The 22792-nt window shown below is 43.2% G+C and overlaps 1 protein-coding gene across 1 annotated transcript in view; it reads right to left on the reverse strand.

Annotated features, from left to right (window-relative positions):
• The window catches only part of GCN1 (GCN1 activator of EIF2AK4), a 47334-nt gene that overhangs the window by 24102 nt on the left and 440 nt on the right, over positions 1 to 22792 (reverse strand). Inside the window, exons 2-31 of the mRNA XM_068412388.1 lie at positions 20517 to 20619; positions 19920 to 19983; positions 19191 to 19322; positions 17913 to 18021; positions 17703 to 17801; positions 17486 to 17620; positions 16918 to 16986; positions 16723 to 16831; positions 16232 to 16306; positions 15842 to 15970; positions 15566 to 15616; positions 15056 to 15154; positions 14613 to 14786; positions 12896 to 13048; positions 12041 to 12133; positions 10511 to 10586; positions 10175 to 10334; positions 9059 to 9248; positions 8814 to 8938; positions 8290 to 8468; positions 8032 to 8125; positions 7151 to 7264; positions 6745 to 6943; positions 6124 to 6279; positions 3064 to 3245; positions 2706 to 2786; positions 2057 to 2200; positions 1197 to 1324; positions 819 to 1008; positions 332 to 402 (exon numbers count right to left, since the gene is read on the reverse strand). Of these exons, the coding sequence (XP_068268489.1) occupies positions 332 to 402; positions 819 to 1008; positions 1197 to 1324; positions 2057 to 2200; positions 2706 to 2786; positions 3064 to 3245; positions 6124 to 6279; positions 6745 to 6943; positions 7151 to 7264; positions 8032 to 8125; positions 8290 to 8468; positions 8814 to 8938; positions 9059 to 9248; positions 10175 to 10334; positions 10511 to 10586; positions 12041 to 12133; positions 12896 to 13048; positions 14613 to 14786; positions 15056 to 15154; positions 15566 to 15616; positions 15842 to 15970; positions 16232 to 16306; positions 16723 to 16831; positions 16918 to 16986; positions 17486 to 17620; positions 17703 to 17801; positions 17913 to 18021; positions 19191 to 19322; positions 19920 to 19983; positions 20517 to 20619 (3683 nt within the window). The remainder of the gene's footprint in view (positions 1 to 331; positions 403 to 818; positions 1009 to 1196; positions 1325 to 2056; positions 2201 to 2705; positions 2787 to 3063; positions 3246 to 6123; positions 6280 to 6744; positions 6944 to 7150; positions 7265 to 8031; positions 8126 to 8289; positions 8469 to 8813; positions 8939 to 9058; positions 9249 to 10174; positions 10335 to 10510; positions 10587 to 12040; positions 12134 to 12895; positions 13049 to 14612; positions 14787 to 15055; positions 15155 to 15565; positions 15617 to 15841; positions 15971 to 16231; positions 16307 to 16722; positions 16832 to 16917; positions 16987 to 17485; positions 17621 to 17702; positions 17802 to 17912; positions 18022 to 19190; positions 19323 to 19919; positions 19984 to 20516; positions 20620 to 22792) is intronic.

Genomic DNA, 22792 nt, shown 5'->3' on the forward strand with positions numbered 1-22792 from the left:
CCATACAGAGGTGGGAATACAGTAAGATAAGACAAAAATCAGACAGTATGAGAGGGAAAGCCTTTGTTCTTATCAGAAGGACACAGAGAAGATAGCATCCAATATTTGATGGAACTGAGACCATTTCAGTTCGGCCTGTCCAGCCTGCTTGAGGGGCACAAATATTCTCTACCAGAAGGAAGCGTGAAACCTAGAAGTCATTACAACCACATGTATTTTGTTCTTTTAACATTCCCTTATTTCTCCACTGCCTGAACTTCCTAAATAAAAATCTGGAACATCTCATTTGGATGCACAGAAAGTGATGAGATTGATCTGAAGATGACTGTACCTCGCTTCCCACTGGTCAGGCGGTGATTCAGATATCACTCGTCCCAAAGCATCCAAAACTGGAGGTGGCCTCTGCAAGGTGAAAAAATTTCATCAGCATGCCTTTTCCAAGGACACACATGCAGAGAATACTCTCAGCCATACCTGCAATGCCATTTTATCATACTGCACAGAGGTATGATACCACTAGCAGAAGAGCATGGTAAAAAAAAACCAAGCAGAGAGCTGGCTCAGCCTCAGAAAGACTTAGACTGACCCTGCTCTGCCACAGTCTTCCTGTATCACCTAAGGCACATCTTTCACTTGTACAACAGTGCCACTACTGGCTGATAACCTGAGGATCAAGACATTAAAGTCTGTGATAAGCTCAAATACGGCAACAGCAGCCTTCATGCACATCCTCAAGACAAAAGGAAAAGTGATTAATAAAGAATATAAAATAAAGCACAAGCTTGTGCCTGTCAACACCTTAGGACAAGACTACTTACATAGAGCTTCTCCTGGTAAATCTCTGTAAGTTTATTCATGACCTCTGCTGCTTGCTTTCGATACTGAGCTACAGCTCTGGAAAGAGCTTCAGCACCTGCTTGTCGCACTGCCTCTTCGTGGTAGATGACATCTTTGATCAGCAGAGAACAGAGGTCAGGCTGCAGCTCCAGGCCCATGGACTCCCACAACCTGCAGCGCACACAAAGAGGTGATGATGGGTCACCCTTCAGTAAGAGAAGCCACTGCTAAATGCAAATATCAGGGTGACCTATAGCTGCCCTCCACCTGTGGGAGGCAAAGCCCCTGCCCATGAAGCTCCACGAGGTGAGCAGAAGAGAGGTCCCCTTACAATCCAATCAGCCAGGAAGAACTCCTACCTCTCTGCCAACTTCTGAATCTCATCTTCCACATCAAACTTCACTACCCAAAGGCGACGCAACAGATTCAGTCCATTCTTTTCATCGCTGTCTGGGGTTGGTAGAACCATTTGCAGCTCCATCAGTCCCTGCATTAGTTTACAGGAGAATCAGTGCAAGGATATGATTTTAGAAACAGATATTTTAGAACACTTAAAACCTTTGCCAATTCAATCTCTCAGTGGTTGGAAGTGTCAAAATTCACGTTTGCTTGTGCAGCACGCTGCCAGTGTTGATCAAGGACTTCCTGTTGCTAATAGGTGAGATGGTGAAACTCAAGAGTAGTGTTCCTTGTGCAGGTTGCAGAGGCAACTGGGCACAAGGTTGTGCTCTCGTGACTACAATCTTTTCTCTGCTCCTGCATACAGAGAAGCCAGCTCAGGTGAGCTAAGCTGAAATTTGTTCCATGGCAAGGAAAACAAAGCATCCTCGGTTTTTAGTTTCTTTGTTCTAAGAAACAACAAAGCCTGAAGCTTTCCAAAAATACTGGGCCCAATACAGACATAGCAATTTTTTCACAGCTTCTCTCTTTAAGACTAAACTCTATGCAATTGTAAATAGAAGGTGTTAAGTTGACATAATTACACCTGTTTTAACAAAACAAAAGTGTGGGTAGACCCAGAATACTCCTTTTTGCAAGATAAATCTAGCACAAAGAGCATTACACTTAGAGCATTATTATTCAGTAATTACTGCCTCCTCCTGCAGACACACTGCCCAAAGACTGGCATCACAGCTAAAGCCTCTCTTCACCAGTGTTGGAGATTCACCTCTTAAAAAAATTAAGGAATTCAGTGTGACCCTGAATGATTCCCACCTACCCTGAGAGCTGCATCTCGAACATTCATGCATGGAGATTGCAGGGCCTGAAGTAACACCTCGATCTCCTCCTGTTCTGCATAGGCACAGCCGTCCTCCCCGCTGCTGCTTGTGCACAGGGTGGTCAGTGCATTGGAAGCCAAAACCTAAAATGCCGTGAGGAAGTATTAGAGATTCCACCGGTGCCTTCTGCTTCTGGGCATTTCCCAAAGCAAGCGCAGGGTGGGGGTTGAGTGCTATCACAAGAGAATAAATTCCCAAAGAATAGTGACAAGGGTTCGTGACAAAAACAAGAACTGAGGAGTTCAGTCCAACCCTTCGCCTTCTTGTTATTGACCTTTCTGCTATCTCGTCCCTTAGAACAAACACTCAGAGGAGAGACTACTAAACTTCTTTGACAGAGCAAGGCCTTAGAGAAGGAATAAAATGTTACCCATGGAAAACTGAAGAATATGTTTGGTGCAACAAAACCCACAGGAAAAAAGATACAGGCACTTTATCCCAAGAAGAATACCATAAGCATAGGAAAAAATTGGTAATGTATCAACCATCAGCCTCAGAGACTTAAATCAGGTGGGTGTATTTCCCTCAGTTAGATGCTGATGAAACTTACGCAGACTCCTGACTGTGGTTATGAAGCCAAGGACTCACCTGTAACCGTGGAGAACCCGTTCCTATAACCCGGGTCAGCAGAATCAGCATGTCCCTCCGGGGAAGCAACTCTGGGCCATTCTGAAAGGTTGGGGGCAAAAAACGCAGAGGGAGGAGAAAAAGTCTTATGTCTTGTGACTCCAAAGCACCTTGCCTGTACATGACACTCCATATAAAAATCACAATCAAAACCTAGGGGTGGACAGGTAACCAAAACCTGGGACAGAAAACAATCTTACATGGTTAACTTTAACTTGTAGAATTAATCTGGTTTGTCCAGTTTACACATTAGCTGTTTTATCCCATGTCTCATCTGAACAACCGTTGAAGGAGGTCATCTGATCCCCACAGCTCTCACCTCATCCACCAGCACAGCCTGGCCATTTGCTGATGATCTCAGCTGAGCATGGACCGTAAGGATCTGCAGAATCTTGACCAGAAACTCCTCCTTGTCTTCACTGTCATGAGGTGTCTCAGTCATAACAGTCTTCAGGAGAGGAAAGACCAGGGAAAACGCTGGAGCTGATAATGGGGCAGCACCTGCAAAAAGGAAAAACGATCCTGTGAGCAGAGCTGATCCTCTCATGGCTTAATTTTATAAATGTACACCTTGGTAGTGCGTAATGGATATGGCCAGCTTCAGCCTTATGTACAAACATGCTGAGTGACCCTAAGTACTTCTATGCCCCTACAAACACCAGGTCTAAAGGACACTGTCTCGTGTATCTGGACTTACCCCACACAAAGTTTAGCCAGTTCAAAGCCACGCACGCAGCCAGCTCCTCTGTTTAGCCTCTACCGCTTTGCCACTTCACTTAACAGCAGCAACAGCATGGCTCCAACAGTGACATTTAGCATTCCAGTGTCAGGTTAATGGTTGGACTTGATGATCTTAAGGGCCTTTTCCAACCTAAATGATTCTATGATTCTACCTACTGTTGCTTGCTACACAAATGAGCTGGCTTTAATTAAAGTCACATTAGGATTCCAAATTACTTCCAATGCTTCAACAGTGCGAGAACACACACTGTAAATGAAATTAAAACAAATCAATGGATTAAAAACTGAGGTTTTGCCTATCCTGGAAATACTGGCAGGCAGGGGCGGGTACAGGACACAAAATCAAATCCACCACACAACCAAAGCTGAAATAAAATTTATTATTTAAAGTGCATTAAGTTTGTGTGTACACTCTGAGAATTAAAATTAATTAAACTAGAAAATAAAAAACCTATGCTCAATTTTACTTCTGAGCAGGAGGATCCACGCAGGGATCTGATACAATTTAACTAATTCACTTTCAAAGTTCATTTGCCCCAAAGTAGGGGTGCATTTGCCAGCTATGTTCCCTTTAAACACTTCCTACCAACCTAGCTAACCTGTCATTCCAGTCTCCAGCTGGGTTCTTGGGAATGAGCGTCCTCTAATTCTAGTGCAAGTCCCAACTCCCCTCCCACCTTGAAAAAAATTGAAACTTTTGGATTCCCATTGTTAAAGATTTTGATCCTTCCTTCTCACAGGGGCTTGGCTATGGGACATAACAGACGCTTCTTCCAGTGCTCCAGTTAGTCCAGTTAAACCACAAGCACCAGACGTCTAGGGAAAATGTTTGCTTTCTACATACTATCTGTGCTCTCAGAGAATGCCAGATTTAAAATTTCTAAGATGCAGATGAAGAGCACTGCAGCTGCAATACTGCAGTATTAGTCAGCTTATGTAGGGCACGGATACTGCGAAAATAGTACAAGGGAGAAATATTAAATAACAAACACACCGTGAGCTCCTAACTATTCAACATGAATAGCTCAGGTAAAACCCCCTCCATTTCTGATGTGGGATTTTTCTCTCTGTTTGCTTTTACACTTTTTTTTTCTTTTTTTTTTTAATTATTGGCCATATATTTTTAGGCTTAAGCAACTGCCCCTCTATATGCAGCAGGAGGAAGAAAGCTTTATCTGAGAAGATCAATGTTCTATTAACACAGTAGCTCGTATTGGCCAATAGGAAAAAGATTATAAAATGTGTCTTGGCATTTCAGCAATGAATGATAAATTTTATCATCCACATTATAACGAGGTATGGCCTCTCTTAGGTCGCATGGTAACCTAAGAAACTAACCTCTACCAAATAATATTGCAAGACTACACTCCAAACAACTTTGAAAATGAGGAAAAATTATTTGGAAATATAACACGACTTGTCCAACAAAGTGTTACAGAACCTACTTCCTTCCTCTTGCAAGAGAAGTGAAAAAAAAAAAAATCAGATGTTCGTTTAATATTCATTTAACTGTAGGAAACCTTGAAGGAGGAGGGTTGAAAATACTTCCACTACTTTCTGGAAATAAGCCTGAAAATGGATTAAAATGTTAATGAACTTGCACTTACTAGGGAACAAATTACACAGTGGAGACACTGAATTATCACTGCAAGGCTCAGCACTGAAGTGGTGCTCAGCATGGTCAATTGCTGCTCCTGAGCCATGAAGATTACGTGTGCCACAGTCACACAGCTGTGGATCTGACTGACAATGGAACAGTAAGAGAAGAACTGAACTGCTGGGGTAAGGGACCAAATGGAATCCTACATTTCTTTTAAAAAATTATAAACCATCTACTAAAGCAGTTTTTGATCGAGGTAGATGATGAACCACCTCTGTGACTACAGTACAGCAGATGCTTTAGGACAGCCTAAGCCATCTCTGCGTCCAAAGGAAGCAGATCTACCCTCCCTCTTCTGTACTATTACCTTCAATGTAGTGGTAAAAGTATTTGTGCAGAATCACGAAGCAGATTCTGGAAGTGATCTAAATTAAAACTAACCCAGTGAAAAACGCAAAAAAAAAAAAAAAAAAAAAAGGAAAAAAACAATTAAAAAAGTGAATTTTAACCCAGATCATATTCTTGCACTACATAAATATGGGTGCTTGCCTTCGTGTTACGGAGCGGGAAAGAACTGCTGCTTCTACAACCATGCCAGAATAAAATATTCATGAACTGCAGCACTACATAGCAAACAAGAAGAGGCCACAGGCACTTCACTGCTAAGATCACAGATAACAAGCAATTATTTTGTCTTTCCACTTCATCTCACTGAATCACTTATGCTAAGTGCTGTTGAAAGGCAGGAACTGTCCTGGGCAAAGATGAGCCTTGATTTCACTACTGTTATTTCTGTATGAACCATTTTAAGAAAATATACTGTTATTTCATTTCTACACTCACTATACTTGTAACATCACTTCTACTACTACCACCACAAAAAAAACTTATGGTTTTTCATATCTATGAAGATTTACCCAATTAAAAAAAAAAAAGTGAAGTCACCTATAAAACATTATACAAACTGCCAAAACTAAAACAGCTCACAGAGTTACTGCCAGGGGGGTGGGTGTCAGAGGCATCTACAATACTTCTTACCTGGCTCTCCCTTGCCTGTTCGACTAGGAACGGTATGGGCATGCAGCAAACTAACGACTCTGTTCAGAGCAGTAGGCAGCTCTTCTTGACACCAGGATTCATCTAATTCACATTCTGGTTTCATCAGCCGCAAGGTCACATGGCTCACTAAAATACCTGGTATGAAAGAATAAAGAATCCATGAGAGGACTAAACCCAAACATTTCTTGAGAAAAAATCCCCAGGAACACAGACCCAAGAGTTACAACAAAGCTCTGGGCAACAGCCCAGGCTGCAAAAGAAGCACAGAGAAGGAAGCACAGCCCCAAGGCATACAGGGAACTGCAAAGTTCCCTTTGCAGAGTTTGGAGGATGCAAGTGTGAGAGACTCCCACTGCGACCAACTGCTGCTGAGAGGTGGTCACAATGACCAGTCAACTCCTTGTCTTTGGACCCAGTCCTATCCAGCAGGATCTCTGGATCGTCACAGTCATCTCCCTACGCGTTGTTCCAGGGTGGTTTTTCCTCTTGGCTGTCTGTGGTACACAGTTATGGTCCACAGCTTTTTAAGAGCAAGGATTTTCACCGCCCTGCCATAAAAATAATGCACCCTGCCCTTAAACAGCAACTGCAAATACTAACCAAAGGTCTTCAGTCGAGCAGGCATGACACAGGAAGCTAAGGAAAGAAAAGGATTCTTAATCCTTGGAGCAGCCAAAGGCGATCGAAAAAGTGGCAAGAAGGAACTGATGAGCCCAGGGATGTACTGAGTTAGACCAGGAGGCTTTCTCTTTATAACAGTGTCCAGGAGTCCTAGGGCTGTTTCCAGCTCATTATCAAGCTGTAAGAGAAACAATTCAAAAAGGTTACCATAAAAACTCCATCAGGAAAAAAATCAAGTTCTTAAATCTAATTTCTAATGAAAGAAACAAATTGGTTAGTGCCAAATATTCTCTATATTATCTATATATATATATTACCTAGGACCCAAAAAATTATTTGAGTCATGGCAGCTGCAGAGTTAGCAAAAAAAACCATCAAAACTTACCTCCTTCAACCGTTTTCTTATCTGAGACTCCCTTTCCAGCTGTGCATGCATCAGCTCCTTCTGCTTGCTGGTCAGTTGCACCTCATCCTTTATTCCTTTCTTCTTCTTTATTTCCTGCAGTAGAGAGCCATGGATGTTATTAACTGGGAGCTATTAACACCAGTCCCTCAATTAGACAGAGAAGAAAGGTGGACCCATTGGGGTTTTTTCGCAATTTACTTTTAAAACAGTTTCAAAACATTCTCCCAAGCCTATCACTCTTAAGTGAAAACACAAAATGGCAATCAGCAGGTTAACAACTCTTTAGTGTCCCATTAGCAGTATAACATCAGTTTCTCCCAGGTTTAAATTGGTCACAAATTATTTGATATTATTAGAAAGACCCATCCAGCTCTTTCCACAGTGGATGGGCATTTCATCCTCTCCAGAACAAACAGAAATCAACCTTTAATAAAAGAATGCTCCAGTCAACCTGGCACGTTCCCTTCCTTTGACCAAATTCTTCCCCCATCTACACCCATCACTCTGGCCAGACTGAAAAGAACTGCTGGTCTACAAGATGGAAGCACCTATTTAACAACTCTTACTGAAAAAAGTTACACAAGATAAATTGAACAAGGTATGAAGAGAAAAAACAGGTACTACGAAGTAGTAAGTGCACTCACAAACAAACAGAATACCACATAAACTGATACAAATACAGACAGAACAGAAATGAAACTGATACATACAGATATAAGACAACATTTAGGTATTCAAAGCAGTTCAGAGAATCTTTCACAACAGTGTACACACATATGCCAGAAGCCACACAACAAAACAGGTGAGATAGTAGTGAAGGTTCTCACACCAGGCTGGCTTTCCTGTTCCCATCAACTCACCTCCTTCAGCTCCAGCTCAATGATTTGTTCCTTGAAGGAATATGCTTTGTTCTCCCTCTTCATGTTAGCCTTTTTCATGCTATCCTGTTGAGCACTGAGAAGGAAAAGCAGAGAAATGAATCAGCACTGCTCTGAACTAAGATCCAGGCACACAAATCTGGGAACTCCTGTCCAGAAAGAACATCTGACAAATCCACTGGCTAGATGCCAGCAGCAAACAATCCCCAGGTGCACAGAGAAAAGAAATTACAGTCTTACCTCTGTATTATAGATTTGTCATACAGTTCTCCCTCTGGTGTCTTCATGATGGCAAATTCCTCTCGAGTAACCTGGCACAGAGCTGGATTCTCCATTGATGCTGAGATAGTGCTGATGAGCTGTGGGAGCACTCTACCAGGTGAAAGCAGAGACAGAGATCCCACTGCATTCATAGATGACTATCAAGAAAACAAAGGAAAACAACGTTATCACCAGTATTCCTTGAAATGGTCTCAAAAAAGTATGCCCTGTTGAGGCAGCCCACATTATGTTCTAATTCCTAATTCTTTGTTCAGTGGGTACTTGAACATTACCTAGAATTCTACTCGGTTGCAGGTAGACATTCTTCCCCCCTTAAATCCCAGCTCCTTTTCACTAGAAACGTTCTCTTTGAACCTGCCTTTTCCCCACCTTTCAGACAGATCCCCTTCCTCATAGACCAGTTACTACTTAACTCCTCCAGAAAACTCCCCTGTTCCAAAATATCTCCCAAAACTAACACAAGGAAAGCAGAAGTTCATCACCTGGTTCTCTGGAGTGTACGCAGTGATCCTGGGTAATATGTCTTTCAGGTGTTTGGTAATGAAGTCTTTGGGATCTATCTTCATTTTAATGAGGAGGGCTGCCCAAAGACCTGGCTGCACTGCCACTAGCAAGAAGAATAAGTGAGCATAATAAATATGAGGCAGACTGCTAATACAAGGAAACAAAAAAGTAAGACAAAAAACCCATACATTGGCCATGAGAGTGGTCTTATCCCTTCACTTACCTACAGATGGATGATGGCTCACCAGCAGCATCTCCAGAGCCAGCTTTTCTGGCTCAACAGAATCCACATCAAGCCCCGCCACACTTGAGATGACACAGAGTGCCTCATGAAGGACACGGGGAGGAACATATGTCTTTCCTAGCTCCGACAGCTCTCCCGACTCCATCACCAGGACCTCATGAAGCAGAACCTGAGTGGACAACTCGCCATTAACACCTGACACCAAGCCTTCCTGAGCCCTGAGCACACTTCCCCACAGTAACACCATACTGAATACCAACCATCAGCTCCCTCTGTCAGTACCAACAATCTGAAGTTTTCAAAGGAAAGAAGGGATAAAGGTAACAGTGGAATTGAAGCACAGAGATGGCAGTGACAGACTAAGAATGAAGGACTATACTAGATTTGGCAAGCAGAGGTAAAATAAAACCAAAACAATCATTTTTGGCTAAGAGGACTTTGGAAAAGGTTGAACCAGCTGGCTGGGAACAGTATGCCCAACTAATTTTACCCAGTATCTTTTCAAAAATACTCTATTCAGGCTGTATCTGTGACATGGGAAGACTATTTACAGAGTCCCAGCCTTGGTACCTAATTAATGCAACTTAATCTATTACACAACTTGACATGGCGCTGGCTTAGCAGCATGCCCTATAATACAGAATTCATTGTTCCCTTTTTTTATTTTCTTTCTACTTTTGATAATAGTTGCTACTAAAGTATTTATGTTACATTTGTTTTAAATAGGCAGCCTGAGCTATAAGCCAGGCCCAAAGAACTAGGATACCAAGAAATGAACTAAGCACTTGGTCTTCCAGCAGGGATTAAATTTGGATTAAAACAATAGAAGGACACGGAAAACTGCAGCTTCCTCCTCAAATAATTTCGAATAATGTATCTTCTGTGTATATATGGAAACTAGGCACACCACAGACGCTGATACAGTAATATGCAGTAATCTAGTAACAAGTGGCATTCTAGGAGATCGTGCAGCTGGAACTGAATCATCTTGATATCATGCTGTATATCAATACTAACAGCAAACCTAGGGTAGGGAGGTGATCGGCAGCATACCAACAACTGGCTAAGCAGAGACTAGGCTTCTTGACTACTCACCTTATGGGAACTGAGAACCACTTTCAGCTCCTCCAAGAGCCCATAGGCCAGTTTGTACCCTCCCAGAGAGGACAAGAGCTTCTTAACTGTTTGATGGGCCTGTCTTCGAACATGCCAGGTCCGACTCAGCAGTACTGCAACAAGGGCACGGTGATACTGCCTGAAAACAGAGAAATAAACAGGTTTAGCAAGGGAGGCAGCTCTGCAAACCAACTAGACACTAAAGCACAGAGAGTTCAACATTTTGTGCCAAGTCCCAAGCCCACCCTCTCCACTGCCCGCGTTCACATTCAGGGATCAAACACAGATCGGTGGCAGCAAGAGCAATCTACGTACTGAACTTTACTTTCAGGCAGCCGTTGTGCATGATCTAAGAGAAGGCGCTCAGTCAGCTGCAGTACTGTACACATTGCTGTGGGAAAAGACAAATATTTAAAACAGCATGAGACTTCATACAGAAACAGATTTTTTTTTTACCTGAAAACAAACAGCCAGCAAGCAGGACACATTAAAATAGTTACCCAAACTGTGTCTCTACATAATCTTCTCAGTGAAGCTAGAGACAAATCCAACTCAGAGCTGCCAAGACTGGAAACAGAACCATGATTTCATAGAAATGTTGTTAGCTGGATTCCAGCAGAATTTTCCCGACCACTAAGTGTGACATATTTTTGTCTAAGTCAACAGAGCAAACCAAACGATAAGCACAATGCTCGCTGAGTCAATACTGTTAATTCCTGAGCGCTGCCGAAACGTCTTCAGTGACAATAAAACATCTACTGAATTCATACACAAGTGGATAATGCTATTTGAACAGTAGCCTTGGTATTTTACCTCATACCATCCCCTGAGTTTCAACTGCCACTAGGCCCTTTGGTTTGTATATCAACATTCAACCACCTCATGAAAGCAGGAGCAGAAAGGTATGGTAAAGAGGACTTTCAACATTCAAGGCATCAGACAATTTGGGGATGTTAAGCACGTCAGCTGGACCTTTTTGCTTAAATAACCAATAACAAATCATGGCAATATTTACTCTCAAAATATCAGCATTAGTTTTTGGTGCTAATATCCTAACAGAACAATGTAAAATTTTCCAAATCACACTGTTTCAGGATATTTGCAGACTTGGAAAGGAAAATGAATGGATATACATGGATATACACAATGCCTTCAGGAAACAGGGATCACAGGAAGCAAAGAAGAAATTATGTTCTTTCCCATTTAGAAACCTTTACCTCTTCAAAGCTTTGTACAAAAGATAAATGGATTCATTTCAGAGAAATGATTCATGAACTCATTTTCAAAACTTGCAGTTTAAAATGTAGTCAGTAATGTTTTCTGTTGGGCACATTCCATTATTTTTTTCAGTTAATCTTTAAATACAAGAGAACAAAACCAGAGCATAGATAGACTAATTTATAACCCAGTTGATTTTCAATCTGTTATTACTCTTCCCCCACATATCTTAAGATTCTCACCTACATGTTTTCTTCTCCAGCCTTATTTTACTTTTTCCCATCTTCTTAATTTTAGGCTTCTCCACATCCCTTAAATTGGTTGCAAATATTTACTTACAAACTAGGACACCACATGGACGTGTTTTGTATCGGAAAGACTTACAGAATATACAGATTTGGAATTATAAATGTTTGATAACTCAGGTTCATTAGAAATAAATTAATCCATTGTCAAACTTAGACTACAATTAGTCTAGATGTACTTCCTAAAGAACACACTGTTCATTTTAATCTGAAACCGGATCCTCCAAGGATCATAGAACAGAGCTAACAGCAACAGTAGCTCTTATAAGTACTAAGTAATAGAATTAAACTGCCACTGGCTACACAATAACTGACAATTTACCTTCCTCTGATGCAGACTGCAAGAACTTCTCCGATGTAAAAATTTGTTTTCTCTCATCCAGAATCAGCTGCCAGAAACCACTCAGCTTAGACTCTGACAGGAAAAGAATAGATGTCTATCAAGGATGTTTCAAAATAAGTCAGAACTCAACAGTGTACATAAAATACAGTAGAATTCTGTCTCCTGAAATCACTCAAGTTATTTCTAGGTTTACTTGTCTTCAGTATAAAGCTACTCATCTCTCTCATTCAGAACTATAAGCATGCCCAAAAACCACCTGCTGAAAAAAATCTAGTTCTAGACTTACACGTGTGAAATGTAAAGTTAGTTTCAGCTCAGTCTTTCACAAGGCAACCCTTCCTAAAAATGAAGGACAGGAGTAAACAGGTGCATTGCTTCTGATAGACAGAACACACCTGGTTTTATATCCTGGCAGATGTATGAACTCAGATAGTTCTTGCAATATCCTCTAATGGAAGACAGAATTCCAGTCATCATGCTTTCCAAAGATGGTTTGTAAAAATACTACACAAATAACAAGCAAGTAATACTTTTAATGCATCAGTCAAGTCCTAGCATGTAAGGTGTGGGTGAATGTCTTCCGTCAGAATAAAGAGGAATACTGCCCTCAGTGAATGGAAGCTGGAATTTGCAAAGTCACGAAGAGCAAGAATTCTTCATTGACGTAACAGACAGATGGCAATAAATCTTGCCCTGGTTTACAAAAGGGCAGTGATTCTCTATGCAGAAACACTACACAGATTAAGGAACAGTATCTCATGTACATTGTCAAGAAAAAGCGTTAACCCTCAGAACCTGTTTATACCGGATTCTACTAAATGTTTGTGACCTTACCAGTTTGTCCCTCAATTACAGACATCCTGCAGATCAACAAAGCTGCAGCAACTCCTTCAGTTACCATGGGAACCTGAGTACTTTGAGATGCTGCTTTTTCTACTGTCTGGATCAACATTGGCAGCAAGTCCATTCCCTGTAATAACGTGTCACCTGAGGAGACAGAAAGACAAGTTACCAAACAACATGGTCCTTCACACTTTACACCACAAGGGTATTAATGGTTCTGTTGTCATGAGACAAGGAAAGGAACCAGACACACACTGGGAAAACTCTGAATCTCACAGCATATTTGCCAATTGCTACTATCATTTAACTTTATGAAAAGCTAGATGATAACCGCTTTAGTCCTTTCCTCACAGATAAAACAGTCCCATCTCAATACGAGTTTCTGTTCATGGGATGCAAAAGAAAATGCTAGTTCAGTCACATTAAAGGAATTGGTTCAAATCACAGAAAGTCTGACTTCAAAGATTATGTTTCCCTAAGAGAGTAAAAGCAAATTCCTGGCAAGCCACGACCGTCTGTTCCACTTCAAACATTCACAAGTCAAGGAATCCCACTGGTCTGCAACCCTTGCTTCCACGGAAACTGAGCTAGGTGTTCCTGGTATTTCCAGAGGCAACACCTCACACACCATACTGAAAAAGGAAACAAAAGACCTTGTGATTCTCTATGTTAAGTATTCACAAGTAGTGTTTTAACTATAAACTCCTAAGAGTTCAAATCTCTATTTTCTTTACGTCCCAGTTGGACGCTTCACTGGGTGGGTCAAAGCAACAGTAGTCAGCGTTCCAGTGCTGGGCAAATTATTTTGGAATATGAATCTCTTGGGCCCTGATCCCTTGAACAGCTGCACACATCATACACAAGTAATCCCTCTTGCCCGTGGCAAGCATGAGCAACTTCAGGTTTACCATACTGATGTCCCTGAAAGGACCAGCATCCTGTGACATCGAAGTAGTTTGAGAGTGGTTTTTTCAACCCTACAATAGCACAGAAATTCCTGGTAGCTACAACAGAAAAATGTAGAATTACAATTTCACTCATATCCATACTGAGAAGTGATGGCTAATCCACTGTACCTATAAATACATTGAGTTATTGACCTCTGAAGCAAATGTATACCATCCTTTCGATTCACACTGCATCAACAAGAAAGGGAGATCTCACATACAGGAATCAGGCTGATCACCTGTTGACCCATGGATGAAATGCTGAAGTCAAAGAGGACAGGACCAACAGAAGCAAATCTCAAAAGGATCACCACAATTTAGAATTTCTAAAGATCTTAATTTCAAACACATTAATTTTAATTTTTTTGTATTTTTTTTTAAAGCTTCTGAGAGCCAAAGCCACAGACCAGGATCCCAGCGTGCTGGGTGCTATATAAAACAAAAGCATAGTCCCTGAGCCAAAAATCTTACAAATTAAATGTAAGACACAAATAAAGCAATCAAAAATTACTTTGGAGGTATATGAATTGACAGCATGATGGGCAGTGATGTTAGTTATGCATGGAGACAAACAATCTTTGGAGGCTTGAAGGGAAAAGAGAGTTTAAGGAGAAATACAAAGGAGGTTAATGAACAGACACTGTCTTACAAAATCTTTCTTAATCCACGCAGTTACCTACTTATATCAGGAAGTACAAAAGTTGATTACTCTTCTTTAAGCCACACAGTCAAGCAAGTTATTAATAGCTGCACAGTTTTACCTTTGAAAGAGGCTAGCATGCACTGCAGGTAGGCATGTCTCACAGCTGAAGTAGAGGTTTTAAGGCTGAAGGCTTTCTTTAGCCATTCTACCAGCTTCTTAGGAACTTCCGTGGTGAACCGAACACACCAAAGAGCCAGGACAGAGACTGCATGAACCAACGTGCCTTCGTGGACTAGGAAGTAACACAGAGCTCATGTCAGTACAGCAATTGCATAAACCCCAGGAATGTAAAACAGAAAGTGGGTAACAGCATCAGGAGGGGGCAGGAAAAGAATGCATGTGTTTCTAAGAGACACAGCACTGTCTTCATGAAAACAGGGCAATGGATTTTATAACACAACAGGCAAGAATCCAGATTTATCCTGAATAACAGGCCGTATGAAAATCCCGCTCAAGACAAAAGCAGCTTAGCAAACCCAGAACAAAGGCAAGAGGTCTCACCTTCTTGTTGCAGGAAAGGGATGAAAAGCTCAGCCACAGTTCCAGTCAGAGCTTGGCTAGAGGATCCAGAAACCACATGGTGACTGAGGCTGCCAATCCCTGGAGGGACAGAATTCTCTCATTAGTTCCCAAACTACCAGCACCTGCTGCAAAATCTAAAAACAATCAAGAACCCTTCACATTTCAATCCTTGCATGGACATCTCTCTTGTCACTACATCTGGATGTTACATCCACTATGTATCAACACTGCAGGACCTCTGCCTTCATTTTTACCTTGGATACACTCATCACCTTCCTTGCATAAAACATTTTAGCCTACCAGCTAATTATCTCCTTTGAATAGGAAGTCAAGAACCGGCATGTGGTATCCAGCACCTCTCTGACATTAACCACAGCCAATTCGGAATGACAGGCAGGGAAACCTAAAAGCTTAAGTACAGATCCCTTTCATTCAGCCTTTTGCTGAATTTCCTCCACCAGAGAAGCAGCTTTCTTCTAGGATCCTCACCTGAAAGGACACTCATCTTCTGAGCAACAACCGTCAGCTTCCCTTCCGAGCCTGCCAACAAGAAACAAACGGGTGACGCCTGGCTTACAGACAGACAACGGCTATGTGCTACATCAAGAATCTTCTCTAAAAATATAAAAGCTTGCCCCATTAGATCCAGGTTGAGCCACCCCTACCATACGGGCAGCTAAAGACAACAGAAAATACAATACACAAAACTCCTTGAAGCCTGCAAACCTTTATGCATCTCCACTGCTTATCCCACAATTTACTCACCCCCTAAGATGGCAAAAAGGTGTCTGCTCAGCGACTCCACAGCCGAAGGATCGCTACACTGTCGAGCCAAGTTCTTCAATGCCACAACTGCTTCATCCATCAGCTGCACACTGTTGGATTTCAGATGGCCTAGAAAATAATGCACCAGCTAAGAGCTCCTTACAACAAACTGCATAAAATCAGCAAGACAAAGACATATCTTCACATGTGGCTTGACTCAGCTTCTAGAACCATCACGTGAACTATTCCAGTTCCAAGCTACAGCATCATCCTCCCTCCCACATAAAACAACCTCTTCACCAGTAATCACACTGTTAGAGGTACTGCCACAAAGTAGGAAGAAAGTTTTATTCTGAATTCATCATTCCCTCCAGAAGTTAGAGTACTTACTGGCCAGTCCTTTCACAATGTCTAGAGCATACTGGCTGAGATCCAGGTTCACAGATACAAGCAAGCAAGAGATTGCTGAAGACAGAAGAGATAATGGCATATTACATTTTGTTACGCAACTGGTTTTAGCATTTTAATACACCCTTCCCCACAGTTCATATCAAGAGCAGAGAGGGTCAGTAAGGAGCAGGAAGAAAAAACACTGACATTTATTCCCAATGAACGGATTAATTCAGGATTATTCTTAGCACTCAGCTGTGAAATTCTGTCCTCAGTGCAAACAGTAGCTATCACAGACCCAGACACTTGGGATCACACCACAAATGTTGCTTCTCCACATCCAACCCTTAGATGCCAGACAACGCTGCTGCCTGCGCTCACAGGACCAAAAACACAGTTCAAAGAGACACACTCCCCCAACAACTCCAGACCTCTAAGGAACAACTGCTCGTGCTCTTTGACAGAGCAATGCAGAGAGATGACAGACTCACTTTCAATTACGTTCTCAGGACTCCGTAGCAGGGATTTCTGCAGAGTTGGCAAAACTAAGTCCTTGAATTCAGCATGAGACATGTACCGAAGCAGCGGGGAGCAGCTGTCCTGCAAAGGGAACAAAGCGCTCAGCACCGCAGTGGACATTGCACATACGACAAGAGCACAAACAGCTCTGCAACAGGATGTCTCACCAGCACGTGCTTCTGAGGCTTTGTCTTGCTCATAAGGATGGTCTTCAAGTAGAAATCCAGAAGAGCACTCTGCACAAGCAGAAACACCAAATTACAGCCACGTCACAACCTATACACAGCTCCCCACACACCATCAGGAAGCCAAGCTTGACTCCCCACCTCATCCTATGCAGCCCTGTCCACTAAGCAGAAGCTTTTTTTCCATCCTCACTTAAGACAGCCAAGCAGAGACCAGTGCTTTGTGCTCTACCCTTCAGCCCAAGACTCAAAATGCACTGAGAGCTAAATGCTGCCTTCCATTCCTACAACAGGGGAGAAGGCAGAAAGCTGCAGTGATGGCCATCTACATAAGTGCACAGGCCACAGCAAAAACCCACATATCTGGCACCTCCTCTACACACCTACCCCAGCTGCTTTAGTCAGAAGGGCATGACTACTGAACTGACAGATAATGAAACCAGGGGAGATGCAAAGTACCAACCTCACTGAGACATCTGTTCAGCGCCCTTCTCCATGATGAGAAGTGACACTACTTATTACCAAAAAGAAAGCAGTACAACAGATTTACCTTGTATCCCTTAATAATATCAATTTCTTTCTGGGCTGTGCAAAACTGCACCACAAGTCCCAGCATTGCAGCATAACTCTGGTTTGGTTCAAGACCAAGAATGACAGACAGGTACTGATCCACCAGATCTTGGTTCTGAAGAGAAAAAGAGCAAGGCACGTTAACACAACAGAACCTAGAACAGCTATGGAATATGGTCACATAAGGTATACATCACCTCCTTCCACAGCCTGTTCAATTTCTTCACAGCCCCATCCACCGCCTGCTTATGAGAACCTCCCAGGACTTCCAAAAGGAGCAAACACTGAACCTCCACCTGCCAAGGGAAACAGTTGATAAAACCTTCATGCCCCTGCTTCTCAGAGTGCTCCCATCAAACAAGTCCTTATCTCTGAAGGGAGATTTCTGCAAACCAAAAAGAACCTACCAGTTTTTTCCATGTTTCTCCCTGTCTCTTGTCAAGTGTTGGAAAGACTGTGCGTACAAGCAGGCATGTCCAGGAGAGTGCCAGCAGAGCTGCAGATCCGCTGCTCTTACTGTTGTACAAACAGGAGAAGGAGGTAAATCTACAGGTCCCAGTACGTAACTTACACCTACTAGTCCACAGCAGACTCATCTTTGCCCAAGTCAGACCACCTTATAACCGAGGCAATTTTATCATAGAAAAATACAGCTAAAGTCTTATCATTTAAAGGAGATATTTACTCCTCATAAGCTATGTGTTCCAGCTCCTGTTTGACACTTAGAACATCTGAATGGAACAAAAGAGGCTAAATCTTGCCTGCTGGGAATGAAAAACCTTAGCAGAAGACAGCCCATTTTTGTGTCTTCTCAGTGGCATTACAGAAATGAGAGTTAAATACTTTGCCGACTGCGAGTGCCCAAAAAGTGACTCAAGATTTCATCTGCTGCTGACCTTTATTGTCAGAGCTTCCCAGCCTTAGACTGCCAAATGGTGTCTCAGCTTACATTCCCTCCTGGCACACTACTCGGTTCTGGTTTCTGCTAACTCTCATGTCCTCCCTCCACTTCAGGTAACAGATCCCACCTCGCAGCTCCCTGAGGATCCTCACCCCATTTTGATCTCTCCCTCAAAGTGAAAGAACATAAGACAGTGCCCTTGGGCACAAGGCCAGCCACTGCGACTGAAGGGTGAATATTGTATCACTGAAAGCCTTTAAACCAACATCAGGTGTTTTTCTAAAAGCTACACTTCTATTCAGGAGGCACTGCAGGACAGCACTCTGTGCCAGCTGAACAATACGCTTTTGGAACCACTGGTGTTCCCAATACAACAGCAGTGTGTTTCTCAGCTCAGCTTCAAATTTCATTATCTTCCTATCTATGATAAGGACTTGAATTCCACCAGCTGAACACCAAATGGACAAGGGAATTCTCCTTCTTAATCCTTTTGGAGACTATTTCTTGATAAAAGAGTTTATTCCTCATCTCTCCAGACTTGCAGGTTATCAAAGGCAAAACTGTAACTCAGACCCAATCCACCAGCAGCAATACCAAGACAGTCCTTGTGCTTTCCCACAAGACATGAAAGAGGTAAGAGAGGAACATTTAAATGGTCATTAACAGCTACGTCTCTAAATGTTTTTAAGACCTCTGGCAAGCAGTAGCAGAAGAATCCTTCTGAACACAAAAGCAGCTACCAGCAACTCAGAACTGCTTCCACACAAAGCAACTCATCCAGCACCTGGGAACTCCAGCCTTGCCGCCGATCCCTGAAGACTGAAGTGACTGCAGAAGGTTTTTCGCTGTTGCATCTGGCTGGGATTCTGCGAGCTGCTGAAGCGCCAGCTGCAGGGCTCTGCGGGATGCTGCGTCGCTGGAATGAAAAATGTATCTCCATGAACATTATAAATCCTGCCAACGTTACACATGTTACTACACTTGCATCACACAAAGGACGCTGCTTCCCCATTTCAGCAGCTGAGCTAATAGTTATTTTATCCTCGTTGTTCCAAGAAGAGGAGAAATTTCTGGCAGAAAGCTCCATTCCCTTCCTCAGCCAACAGAAGTTATGCCGAGGCTCTCCAGCAGGTTGCAGAAGGAAACACAGGCTCTGAACAGCTTCTCTGCAACAGGCCACACTTTAATCCAATCTATAAGTGTCAAAAAGATGTCTAAAAGACACCTTAGTCTTGCTTCACAAGGACACAGGCACTCATCCTTGCAGACTGAACCACAGGATGCAATTACTAATTTCAAAATTAGAAGTGAAACTCAAGGTAAGTGTTGTAAAACTTTTTAATGCCAAACAGAACTCGAGAGCCTAATTACTAGATGGCATCCTTCAGTGTCACACGCATCCACGGGACACGCTGCATGCTAACATTTCCAGCTGCTCCGTACCAGTTTAACTAATAAATACATAAATACTGATAGATTAAATATTACAGCCTTTCTACATCACTTTACTCACCGGTATCGATGCAGAGTAAGGCAGAAGAGTTTGCAAAGGCCTTTCACTGCACCCTCTGGAAGATCTGTAAGATTGTATTTCAAAATATTTCTTCATAAATCACTGAGCTCTTAATCTTCAACACAAACATCATTCACTTCACAACTGAAATCAGTGAACTGCTCACAGCCCCTACACATCTATGAAATTATCTTCAAGGATCATAGTCAGAGTTGTCTCTTTTAATACATTTAATGCATATTTTTAAAAATAAAGGCAAAATTGGAACACGCTAGTCCACAGTCATCTTCAGAAAATGAGAGGAATCAAAAAGATTTTTAAGAATTTGTTTCAATTGTTTTGTTAAGACTATCCAAAATCTTCCACACTCTCCCTCTCATGTACTACTCACTGAAAAGCACACATGCCAGGAACTGGAGTTCTGTGCTACCTACATAACCCACGCTTAGAATTAACACTCTGACAAAACACAGACTCCAAACGCTGCCAGCCCCCTGCTTCAAAAAACTACCCCACAAGTTTCACACAGTCTTGAAACAAAATATTTTAACATTCTTCTCCAGCCTGGTAACCAGAACAGTGCCCAAAAGCTTTTACCTTTCCCAGAAATGCATTTTCCCAGCTCACTGAGGATCTCCCTCCGTTCCTTCACGCTGGCTGTGGTTACTTTTACCGCAAACCGCTTCAGTGTATCCGAAATCTAAAAGCACGCACAGAGAGGAAAAGCCATCAGACTGCCTTCGATATCAACACACAGAACACAAAACCAGGGCAAGCAAAACATGTCATCTGCTGCCACGCGATCGAATGTGAGCATCCATGGTCTTATCTGCTGGGGAAAGGGCCACTGTACATCACATACGATGAAACCCACAAACCTCCCCCTTCGGCTGAAGGATGACTGCGTTCTGTTTGTTAACCCCTGTCCGTGTCACAGCACTCACGCTCTGTAAGATACATTTACCCCTCTAAGAGCAGGACAGACAGAGAGCTAAGATCAATAGCCTGGAGCACAGGACCTTGAAAAGCACCAAACTAATGCACTTCAGGAATGCAAAGGTGCTTTTCAGTGTACCTGATCTCCTAAAGCCCACGCACCCCCCAGGGGGGGACTTCTAACTGCAGAAGACCCAGGGCTCACTGTAACTGTCCGTCCTGAAAAACCTGAAATCTGTGGTTTCAGGCCATCAATAGTTGTGAAATTCTGTACCCAGGCCCAGCAAAAGAACAAACCACTCGCCCTTAGCCTTCTCCAGAATGAACAGGCACATCGCAGATTACAAGCGGTTGCGCCTCGCTATCAAACTCCTTCCCTGCGCTATCAGTAGCGCCCAAGGTTACCCAGACAAAATTAAAAATCACGTCGCACAACTGAGTGTGTTTTTTCATGCCTGCGCTACTGTGTGCCTGGATGTGCCGGTGGGAAGGGACCAGGGCTGCTCCCGAGTTTAACTCCCATAAACAGTTTGAGTTTCCAAGTGGCATCGAGACGGTGAGATATACTGTCTGAAAAGACTAGAAAGAAGCTGAAGTTCTCACCAACCAGCTCCTTGAACTACTGAAACCATTTCCATTAACTTCTGAGTTTTGCAAGGTATGCAAGCCAAAAGACTTTGTGTGGGCTGAACAGGGCTCAGCCAGGTCTACGCTCACGGGTTTGCTGCGTTTACATAAAACAAACCACAGCTCTCCAGGAAAGGCTTTTCAAATTCAGCTCTTAAACTGAGCAACTTTATATCTTAATAATAATAATCATAATAATCATGTTTAGGAAGAGCAGCAAATAAGCATGTCTTCAGAAACTCATCAAAACCGTTCCTTCCCTCTTCAGGCAAAACTCCACCAGCTTGGCCACAAGTCTCTTCCCAAGCACAGGAAACCTGGCAATTGGGAAAGGGCAATTGCCTCCATCCTTCTCAGGAGCTGCTTTCAGAGGTTTTTCGCTGACACGCAGGAAGGGTAATCCTGCACAGCGGCTCCCTGGGATTTAGAGAGGCTGTTCACACCTCCCCGACCCTGGGACCATCTCACACCCTGAGCTCTCCTTAAAAACTGGCTGAAAGCGGGACTGCACCCCTGAACGCTAAGGTTGGCCCATGGAGGACGACCGACGTCGTTACCATCTGAACTGACAGAACAAGCCACCATTAAAGAGCTCATCTTCATTCAGACCTTTCAATTACATGAGTTCATCACATGCAAACTCAAACCAAGCTGCACTTACTCATGCTGCTTAATCACAAGCAGGGAGATGTACAGACACGAAAAACACATTAAAATTATCCCAACAGCCTAGAAATTAAAAACATAAATCATGTATAACACTACAGGACTTCCCAAGCAGCTTTGCAACTTACAAAGATAGCACAAACCATGACTCCCCACAGAAGAGCTGCTGGGACAGGCTTCACCCATTTGCTGTTTCTTTTTATTAGGATGTAAACGTACACGTGTGACAAAGCCAGAGCGCAAGCAACGCTGCTGCAACCGAATACAGAGAACAGACGCAGTGTGTGTACCGGCAAGGACCTGACCCCGATAAGGCTGGGATCTGCCTGGGAACACCCCAACCCAACGCACCGAGCTGCAAGAAAAAGCCCACCGCGGTGTAACAGGCGACCCCGGGCAGCCCGGGCACTCGGGAGCGGCTGCACCCCGGCAGGCCCCGCCGAGCAGCCCGGAGCGGGGACAACGCTCGGGCTCTCCCCTTCCAAACGGTGCTCCCAGCAGCCGGGACACGGCGGGGGCGGCCGCAGCCCCGCTGAGCCGCTGCGAGCAGCGGGAGCGCCGCGGGCCCGCCGAGCCCGGGAGGGACGCGGCTTGTGCCATCGGGAACTCGCTTCGGGAGCGGGCGGGACCCCCCCGACCCCCCC

The sequence above is a fragment of the Nyctibius grandis genome, chromosome 14 (assembly GCF_013368605.1).
Source record: "Nyctibius grandis isolate bNycGra1 chromosome 14, bNycGra1.pri, whole genome shotgun sequence".
In the NCBI taxonomy this organism is placed as follows: Eukaryota; Metazoa; Chordata; class Aves; order Nyctibiiformes; family Nyctibiidae; genus Nyctibius; species Nyctibius grandis.